General features: G+C 66.3%; 1 protein-coding gene and 1 non-coding gene across 2 annotated transcripts in view; one reads left to right on the top strand and one right to left on the bottom strand.

The window, feature by feature from the left end:
- SMARCC2 (SWI/SNF related BAF chromatin remodeling complex subunit C2) overlaps positions 1-6,713 on the bottom strand; it is a 12,771-nt gene extending 6,058 nt beyond the window's left edge. Inside the window, exons 1-16 of the mRNA XM_068997500.1 lie at positions 6,594-6,713; positions 6,329-6,448; positions 3,822-3,907; positions 3,441-3,522; positions 3,244-3,336; positions 3,074-3,143; positions 2,891-2,960; positions 2,709-2,784; positions 2,486-2,617; positions 2,276-2,391; positions 2,071-2,195; positions 1,928-1,987; positions 1,778-1,815; positions 1,126-1,256; positions 950-1,021; positions 748-861 (exon numbers count right to left, since the gene is read on the bottom strand). Coding sequence (XP_068853601.1) covers positions 748-861; positions 950-1,021; positions 1,126-1,256; positions 1,778-1,815; positions 1,928-1,987; positions 2,071-2,195; positions 2,276-2,391; positions 2,486-2,617; positions 2,709-2,784; positions 2,891-2,960; positions 3,074-3,143; positions 3,244-3,336; positions 3,441-3,522; positions 3,822-3,907; positions 6,329-6,448; positions 6,594-6,704 — 1,496 coding nt within the window. The 5' untranslated portion in view covers positions 6,705-6,713. The remainder of the gene's footprint in view (positions 1-747; positions 862-949; positions 1,022-1,125; positions 1,257-1,777; positions 1,816-1,927; positions 1,988-2,070; positions 2,196-2,275; positions 2,392-2,485; positions 2,618-2,708; positions 2,785-2,890; positions 2,961-3,073; positions 3,144-3,243; positions 3,337-3,440; positions 3,523-3,821; positions 3,908-6,328; positions 6,449-6,593) is intronic.
- A 950-nt stretch (positions 6,714-7,663) lies between these two features.
- On the top strand, positions 7,664-7,745 carry TRNAS-CGA (transfer RNA serine (anticodon CGA)). Its single transcript has one exon. It is a non-coding gene; the product is annotated as a tRNA-Ser (tRNA).
- The last annotated feature ends 1,809 nt before the right edge of the window (positions 7,746-9,554 follow it).

The following is a 9,554-nucleotide window of genomic DNA, read 5'->3' as shown; positions in this document are numbered from 1 at the left end:
CACCTACCAGTGCCACGGTGCCAACTGACCACTTCATCCCACTGGTATTGGACACCCACCAGTGCCACGGTGCCAACTGACCACTTTGTCCCACAGCACTGGACACCCACCAGTGCCACGGTGCCAACTGACCACTTTGTCCCGCTGGTACTGGACACCCACCAGTGCCACGGTGCCAACTGACCACTTTGACTCACGGCACTGGACACCCACCAGTGCCACGGTGCCAACTGACCACTTCATCCCACTGGTATTGGACACCCACCAGTGCCACGGTGCCAACTGACCACTTCCTCCCACTGGTATTGGATACCCACCAGTGCCACGGTGCCAACTGACCACTTTGTCCCACGGCACTGGACACCCACCAGTGCCACGGTGCCAACTGACCACTTCGTCCCACTGGTGTTGGACACCCACCAGTGCCACGGTGCCAACTGACCACCCCTGTCCCACAGCACTGGACACCTACCAGTGCTACGGTGCCAACTGACCACTTTGTCCCACGGCACCGGACACCCACCAGTGCCACGGCGCCAACTGACCACCCCTGTCCCACGGCACCGGACACCCACCAGTGCCACGGCGCCAACTGCCCACCCAGCACCGTGCCGCACTGACCCTCCAGCAGCACCGAAGTGTCACACCGACCCTCTGCCAACACGCCGACCCCCAGCCCCACCAGCAGCGGACCCCTGGCAGCAGCGGGGTGCCAACCCGCCGTGGGCAGCCCCCGGCCGGACCCACCGCATGATGGCACAGACGTCTCCGGCCAGGTTGCGGCGGCAGGCCGTGGAGGTCAGGTACTCCTGCGGGTTCAGCCGGTACGTGTCGATCATGAAGTTACGGTAGGCCAGGTATCTGTGAGGGGGGCACAGGGGGGGGGCTCAGCGCCGGGCACGGCCCCGGGAAGGGCTGAGGGAGGTGGGGGGGGGGGCTTTGGCCTCACATTTCGGGGGTCTTGGATTTGTTTTTGCCGTTGAAGAACTCGGGCAGGGCGCGGCGCTCGATGGCGTGGACGCTGCGGGAGGAGACGCTCGGGGAGGGTTCTGGGAGCAGCTTCCTCATCCTCAGGGGATGAAGGCGGGGGGCTCAGCAGCCCCCCCGTGCCCACGCTGGCTGTACCTGTTGTAGTCGAACCAGGCGGCGTAGCTGGGGATGATGATGTGGTGGGTCTGCTCCGTCACGTTGTCCTCGTGCAGCTCGGGGTTCTTGGCCTGCTCCCCTTTGCTCCCGGTGCCGTTCTCCTCCTCGTCCTGCCCCACACGGCAGCGCCCCGTGGGCAAAGGGGAGCACCCTTCAGTGCCCTTCATCATCCTCACCCAGAGCAGGGGGAGAGCGGCAGGAACCCCGGGGAAAAGGCACCAGGAACCCCGGGGAAAAGGGGGAAAAAAGGGGGAAAAAAGGGGAAAAAAAGGGGAAAAAAAGGGGAAAAAAAGGGGAAAGAAGGGGAAAGAAGGGGAAAGAAGGGGAAAGGAAGGGAAGGGAAGGGGAAGGGGAAGGGGAAGGGGAAGGGGAAGGGGAAGGGGAAGGGGAAGGGGAAGGGGAAGGGGAAGGGGAAGGGGAAGGGGAAGGGGAAGGGGAAGGGGAAGGGGAAGGGAAGGGTCTTTTTGTGCCCAAAAAAGGGACAAGGAGTGAGGGATAAAGAGCTGAGAGGAAGGGAAGGAAAGGGTGCTTTTGTGCCCAAAAAAGGGACAAGGAGTGAGGGATAAAGAGGTGCCCATCGAGTGCCCATCGAGCAAGGCGCCTCCCATGCTCACACCTTCCCTGGGCTCACCTTGCCAGCTGTCTCCATGCTCTCGTCTTCCTGCTCATCTGCAAGGGAGGACAGGGCTGGGTGTGGGCACTGCCAGCCCGGGGGTCCCACGGCTCTGCCGTGGCTCTGCCGTGGCTCTGCCGTGGCTCTGCCGTGGCTCCTCGGACTCACCCAGGTCTGTCATGGTGCCCCCCTTGACGGGCGCCGACTCCGAGTCCTTCTTGGTGTTGACTGTGGGGGGACAGCGGCGCTGAGCACCCCGGGGACGCCCCCCACCCCTCCCCAGGGTGGTGGCTGCTGCCCCCCACGCTGACCTGTCTTGGGCAGGGTGACCTCCTCCACGTTGGGGACGGGCGAGGGCTCGTCCATGTCCTTGGTCAGGTCCTCCTGCTCCTCCTCGCGGTGCCCGCGCTTGGATTTGTTGTAAGGGGTGGAGGGTCTGCCAAGGGAGAGAGACCCCCTCAGTCACCACTGACCCCCAAGGCTGAGCCCCCTCACCCCCAGACCCCTCCAGCTCACCCCTTCTTGGCGTTCTTCTTCTTGGCCTCGGGGGTGGGCGAGGGTGAGGGCGAGCGCTTCCTCTTCTTGTAGTTGCCCCCCTTCTTGTCCCGCCGGTCCGAGTCGGGGCTGTTCACCTGGGGGGGGAAAGGAGGGCACCGTGGGCACCCAGCTGAGCAGGGCGAGACCCCCAGAACCACCCCCCACGAGGGGCTCCGAGCCCGCTCTGACCTCGTCCGTCAGCGTCTTGGCCGAGATCTTCTTCCTGCGGGTGACGGGGCTCTTCTCGTCCGTCACCTCGTAGTCCTCCTCGTTCATCCACTCGTTGAAGGTGTCCGTGTCCAGGATCCACTTGGCGTGGACCTGCCGGGCAGTGAGGTGGAGGTGTCAGGCCAGGGAGGGAGGCTGGGGGCTCCAGCTGCCCCCCAAAAACCTGGGGGTCCCCTCCCGGTACCTTCCGGGGCTTCTCCGGCGTCGGAGGATCCTCCACGGACGCCTCGATCTCGCTGGCCGGGATCCAGGTGTCGTAGCTGGGGTGGGGGACAGGGTCAGAGCGGCACCCGCAGCGATTTAGGGGGTGGTGGTGGGTGGTGGGTGGAGGGGGGGGGGGTCCCGAAATCTTCATGCCCCCCTCACCTGTCGGGGTAGTACCCCCAGTGCAGCAGCACCTGCTTGTCGCGCTTCATGACGGGCCGGACCCACTCCTCTGCAGGACACACGGAGCTGAGCACGGATCCTCGGGATCCTCAGGATCCTCCGGGCCCCCAGGAGCCCCCCAGGACCCCCCCAAACCCTCCCCCCACCCCCTCCAGCACCCACCTTCCTCCAGGTTCCCGGGCACGGGGCAGACGATGTGGGACGCGTTGCTCTTGTCCTCGGTCACGGTGCCCTGTGACAGCCACGGGGGATGGATCCAGGGATAAATATCGGGATGAGCCCCCCTCCCCCTCCCACGCCGTGCCCCCTCCAACCCTGGCACTGCCACCCACCTGGTGCCTCTTAACGATGTCCTTGAGCTTGCCCAGCAGTTTGGGCTCGATCTCCTGGTGCAGGAAGATGTTGGGCCGAGCCAGGCAGTTGTTCTGGGGAGGGGGAGAGCGGAGCTGTGAGCTGGGGTGGGATGGGGGGGACACAGGGGGGTCCCGGGGAGGGGGAGGGAGGGGGGGTCAGGGCTGTGGGGTCTTACCTGCACCAGGGATTTCTCGATGGTCATGAACATCTCCACGTTGCGGTCCATGCGCGAGGGATTCTGGAAATCGAAACGCCGCCTTATTGGAAGAAAAGAGCGACTCTCATGAAAGCCACAGCTCAGGTCTCCTCGTCAGCACCCCGAAATTTGGGGAGGGGATGGGGGGGGGGGAGCCTGGACCCCATCAGGGGCCGTGGTGACACAGGGGGACACGTCCCAGCGCCTGTTTGCTCTGGAGGTGACAGCCCCACAACCGCCCCACCTTGGGCACCCCCAGGCCGAGGCCACCCCGGAGCGTTCCCATGGAGGGGACCCCCACCCCTGCACCCCCCCCCCCCCCCAGAACCCCCACCCCGATGGGTGCAGGTGGGTGCTCACCATCCTTGGTCGCTCTTGAATTTATAGGCGGCTGCCAGGATGTGGCACAGGGCTCCCCCCGCCTTGAAATCCAGGAAGCATTTGATCTGCAACGGGAGAGGGGGGTCAGGGGGACAGGGACACCCCCTTGGTGGGGTGACACCGCCTCCTCAGGGTGCCATCCCCACGCCTGGGTGCCATCCCCTTGTCAGGGTGACAACCCCTTGTCTGGGTGACATCCCCTCCTCAGGGTGCCATCCCCACATCTGGGTACCATCCCCTTGCCAGGGTGACATCCCCATGTTTAGGTGATGTCCCCATGCCTGGCTGACACCCCCATCTTGGGGTGCCACCCCCTTGCTAGGGGTGACATCCCCATGCCAGGGTGACATCCCCATGTTTAGGTGACGTCCCCATGCCTGGCTGACACCCCCATCTTGGGGTGCCACCCCCTTGCCAGGGGTGACATCCCCATGCCTGGGTGACATCTCCATGTTTAGGTGACAACCCCTTGTCTGGGTGACATCCCCTCCTCAGGGTGCCATCCCCACGTCTGGGTGCCATCCCCTTGTCAGGGTGACGCTCCCTTATTGGGACACCATCCCCTTGTCAGGGTGACATCCCCATGTTTAGGTGACATCCCCATGCCTGGGTGACACCCCCATCTTGGGGTGCTACCCCCTTGCTAGGGTGACATCCCAATGCCTGGGTGACATCCCCTCCTCAGGGTGACATCTCCATGTTTAGGTGACAACCCCTTGTCTGGGTGACATCCCCTCCTCAGGGTGCCATCCCCTTGTCAGGGTGCCATCCCCTTGTCAGGGTGACATCCCCCTGCCTGGGTGACATCTCTTTACCAGGGTGCCATCCCCTCCCTGTGGTGACATCCCCTTGTCCAGTTGTCCCATCCTCACCTCAGGGTGCCATCCCCGTGTCTGGGTGCCATCCCGCCATCGGGTGCCACCCCCTTGGCAGTGTCCCCCATCCCCAGGTGTGGCTGCCACCAGGATGCCACCAGGCTGCCATTCCCATCTCCGGGTGCCACCCCCCTTGCCGGGGTCCCATCCCCTTCTCCCAGGTGCCACCTCCTCGGGCTCTGTCCCCAGGAGAGGACACTGTCCCCAGGTTCTTTGGGGGGTGTCCTGGGGTCCCTGGGGCAGTGTCCCTTGCTGTTGGGTGCCGTCCCTTTTGGGACGCTGCTCCTGGCCGGGCACTGGCCCTGCTGGGGACACTGGCCCCCGGTCCTTGGGGACAGCTGCCAGCAGGACGCTGTCCCAGGCTCCCCGGCACTGTCCCCAGCACAGCAGGGGATGTCCCTGACCAGGGCACTGGCACTGGCTGCTGTCCATGGTCAGGTGCTGTCCCCGAGTCACCCGAAAGCTGAACGGTGTCACCAGGGCCGTGGCCCCGAGGCTCTGCGTGCTGGCCCCGCTCGGGGTCGTGTCCCCAGTTCACCGGGGCTGTCCCCGGGTTATTGGGGTGCTGCTGTCCCTGCTCGGGGCTTTGTCCCCAGGTCTTTGGGGACATTGGGGACATGTCCCCAGGGCTGTCCCCCTGTCTCTGGGGCACTGACCCTGCTCAGGACCTTGTGCCTGGTCATCATTGTCCTTGTCCCCTTTTCATCGGGGCTCTGCCCCAAGGTTTGGGGTGCTGGTCCTGCGTCTTTGGGATGCTGTCCCCACTCAGGCCTTGTCCCCGCCTCACTGGGACTCTGCCTGTGGGTGCTGTCCCCAAATACTGGGGTCCTGTTCCTGACTACTCAGATGCTGCTCCCACTCGAGGTCTTGTTCCCTGTTCTTTGGGGCCTTTTTTTGGGGTCTCTGGAGCCCCTTTCCCACTCAGCTTTGTCCCCAGGTCTTTGGGGCGCTGCCTGTGGGTCACTGGGCCTTTGTCCCCAGGCCTTTAGGGCACTGTCCCTGCTCATCAGGGTCATCGGGGCCGTGTCCCCAGGTCACTGGGGTTCTGTCCCTGGGTACTGGGGCTCTGTCCCTGGACCTTTGGGGCTCTGTCCCTGCTCAGGGTCTTGTCCCTGGTCAACAGGACCCTGTCCCCTGGGTATTGAGGAGACATCCTGGCTACTGGGATGCTTCCCCTGGGTATTGGGGTGCTGTCCCCAATCAGGGCTTTGTCCCCTCTTCTTTGGAGCTTCTCCCCGCATCTCCAGGACCCCATCCCAGGGCCATCCCTGCACCTTTGGGGCACCATCCCTGCTCAGAGCCTCGTCCCTGGCCATCAGGGCCATGTGCCCAGCTCACCGGTGCTGCCCCCGGCTATCAGGGTGCCACCCCCTGCCCTTTGGGGTGCTGTCCCCACGTCTTTGAGATGCCGTCCCCAGTCGCGGCTTTGTCCCCCATTCTTCGGGGCTCTTCCCCAGACCATCCCAGGGCCACGAAGGTCCATCCCGGCACCTCTGGGGCACGGTCCCTGCCCTGAGCCTCGTGCCCAGGTCCCCGCGCGTCCCCCGCACGCCCCGCCGGGGCCCGGCCGCTGTGTCCCCGCGTCCCCCCGCGTCCCCCCGCGGCTCTCACCGGCAGCTTGGTGAGGGGCGCGTTGCTGACGTGCTTCCCGAACACCTCCTCCTGGAACTGCAGCAGCTGCACCACCAGGCTCGACAGCGATTTGTTGGTGGGGGGCTCGGCCTGGATGTACTGCGGGGCCGGGGGCTCAGCGCGGCCGCCGGGGCCGCTGAGGGGAGGGGGGGGGCGCGATGGCGGCGGCGGCGCCGTGACAGGCCGGGCCCGGCGGGGGCGGGGGGGCGGCGGCGGCGGCGGCCCCGCGGTTCCGCGGACCTACCTTCTTGTAGTTCTTGCCGAGCCACAGCCGCACGTTGTCGAACTGGCTGACGGTGTCCGAGGCCTCGTAGTACTTGACGTTGGGGCCGCCGTCCTTCTTCCGCACCGCCATCTTGAGCGGGCCGGGCCGCGCCGCCGCCTCCGCCCGCCACTGCCGCCCCCTGCCGGCCCCGCGCCGCCACTGCCGCGCCCGCCGCCGCCGCCGCCGCCGCCTCCGGTCGCTGTTCCCGCTCCCGGTCGCTGGCCCCGATCGCGCTGGCCCCGCTGGCCCCGCCGCTCGCACCGGGCCCGTTCGCTGTTACAGCCCCGCTGCCCCCCTTGGTGCTCTCCCGTTCCCGCACCGCCGCTCCCGCCGCCCCCGCTGCCGCCCCCTGGCGGTGCCGCTCCCGCACTGCCGCCTCCGCCGCTCCCGCCGCTCCCCGGCCCGGTCGCTGGTCCCGGTCCCGGTCGCTGGTCCCGATCTCGGTCCCGCACCGCCGCCTCCGCTGTCCCCGGTCGCTGTTCCTGGTCCCGCTCGGTGTTCTCGGCCCCGCCGCCCCCGTTCTACCGCCCGCTGCCGGTCCCGCCGCGCCCGCCACCGCCTCCTGCTGGTCCCGCTCCCGCCGTTCCCGCCGACCCCGCCATCCCCGGCGCTGTTCCCGGGCCCGGGAGCTGTTCCCGGCCCCGAGCTCCTGCTCCACCGCCCGCTGTTGGTCCCGCTGCCCCCGGGCGCCGTTCCCGGCCCCGCCGCCCTCAAGTGTGACAGGAGAGGCAGGACAAAGGGAAATGGGTTCAAATCGACGGAGATTGGGTTTAGATGGGACACTGGGGAAAAATTCCTCCCTGTGAGGGATTGGAATGGATTTCCCAGAGCAGCTGTGGCTGCCCCATCCCTGGAAGTGTCCCAGGCCGGGTTGGACGGGGCTTGGAGCAGCTTGGGATAGGGGAAGGCGTCGCTGCCCAGGACAGGGGGTGGAACGGGATGAGCCCCGGCGGGAGCCCCGGAGCGGCACCGGACACCGAGCACCGGGCGGGGCCGGCAGCGGCGGCAGCACCGGGTCTATGCGGAGCGCGGCGGTCGGAGGCGCGAGAGTCACGGTGGCCGAGTGGTTAAGGCGTTGGACTCGAAATCCAATGGGGTTTCCCCGCACAGGTTCGAATCCTGTCCGTGACGCCATGCTCACTTTTGCTGGGCGGGAGGGGACCCACGGCCGAGCTCCCTCGGTACCGGCGAACACTCCTTGCCCCTCCGGTACCGGCGAACACAAGCTGACTCTGCGGTACCGGCTCTTTTACCGGCGGGAGCAGCAGGAAAAACACACCGTCAGCCTCCGGTACCGGCTCTTTTACCGGCGGGAGCAGCGGGGAAAGCGCACCCTCAGCCTCCGGTACCGGCTCTTTTACCGGCGGGAGCAGCAGGAAAAACGCACCCTCAGCCTCCGGTACCGGCTCTTTTACCGGCGGGAGCAGCGGGGAAAGCGCACCCTCAGCCTCCGGTACCGGCGCTTTTACCGGCGGGAGCAGCGGGGAAACGCACCCTCAGCCTCCGGTACCGGCTCTTTTACCGGCGGGAGCAGCGGGGAAAGCGCACCCTCAGCCTCCGGTACCGGCTCTTTTACCGGCGGGAGCAGCAGGAAAAACGCACCCTCAGCCTCCGGTACCGGCTCTTTTACCGGCGGGAGCAGCGGGGAAAGCGCACCCTCAGCCTCCGGTACCGGCGCTTTTACCGGCGGGAGCAGCGGGGAAACGCACCCTCAGCCTCCGGTACCGGCTCTTTTACCGGCGGGAGCAGGGGGGAAAGCGCACCCTCAGCCTCCGGTACCGACTTTTACCGGCGGGAGCAGCGGGGTAAACACACCCTCAGCCTCCGGTACCGGCTCTTTTACCGGCGGGAGCAGCGGGGAAAACACCCTCAGCCTCCGGTACCGGCTCTTTTACCGGCGGGAGCAGCGGGGAGAACACCCTCAGCCTCCGGTACCGGCTCTTTTACCGGCGGGAGTAGCAGGGACAACGCACCCTCAGCCTCCGGTACCGGCTCTTTTACCGGCGGGAGCAGCGGGGAAACACCCTCAGCCTCCGGTACCGACTTTTACCGGCGGGAGCAGCAGGAAAAGCACACCCTCAGCCTCCGGTACCGGCTCTTTTACCGGCGGGAGCAGCAGGAAAAACACACCCTCAGCCTCCGGTACCGACTTTTACCGGCGAGAGCAGCGGGGAAAACGCACCCTCAGCCTCCGGTACCGGCTCTTTTACCGGCGGGAGCAGCGGGGTAAACACACCCTCAGCCTCCGGTACCGGCTCTTTTACCGGCGGGAGCAGGGGGGAAAACCCCCTCAGCCTCCGGTACCGGCTCTTTTACCGGCGGGAGCAGCGGGGTAAACACACCCTCAGCCTCCGGTACCGGCTCTTTTACCGGCGGGAGCAGCGGGGGCCCCCCTGCTCCGGTACCGGCTCTTTTCGGGGTGTGAACAGCGGGGACCCCCCCTCTAATCCCGGGTCGTTTAAGGGCAGGAGAAGCGGGGACCCCCCTCCAGTACCGGTTCTTTTAGGGGTGGGGACCCTCCTGCTCCGGTACCGGCTCTTTTTGGGGTGGGAACAATGGGGCCACCCCCTCTGATCCTGGATCTTTTAGGGGTGGGAGAAGCGGGGATCCCGCTCTGGTACCGGCTCTTTTTGGGGCAGAAGTGGGGACCCCCCCTCTAATCCCGGATCTTTTAGGGGCAGAAGAAGTGGGGACCCCCCCTCTAATCCCGGATCTTTTTGAGGCAGAAGTGGGGACCCCCCCTCTAATCCCGGATCTTTTAGGCGTGGGAACAGCAGGGACCCCTCCTTTAATCCCGGATCTTTTAGGGGTGGGAACAGCAGGGACCCCCCTCTAATCCCGGATCTTTTAGGGGTGGGAGCACTGGGACACGTTTATCTTTTTTGGGGAGCACAATTTGGGGGCTTCAGGGCTGGGGGGACCTCCCCCCACAGCTGGAGC

The sequence above is a fragment of the Aphelocoma coerulescens genome, chromosome 29, assembly GCF_041296385.1.
Source record: "Aphelocoma coerulescens isolate FSJ_1873_10779 chromosome 29, UR_Acoe_1.0, whole genome shotgun sequence".
Lineage (NCBI taxonomy): Eukaryota > Metazoa > Chordata > Aves > Passeriformes > Corvidae > Aphelocoma > Aphelocoma coerulescens.
This window is presented reverse-complemented; position numbering and strand designations above follow the sequence as displayed.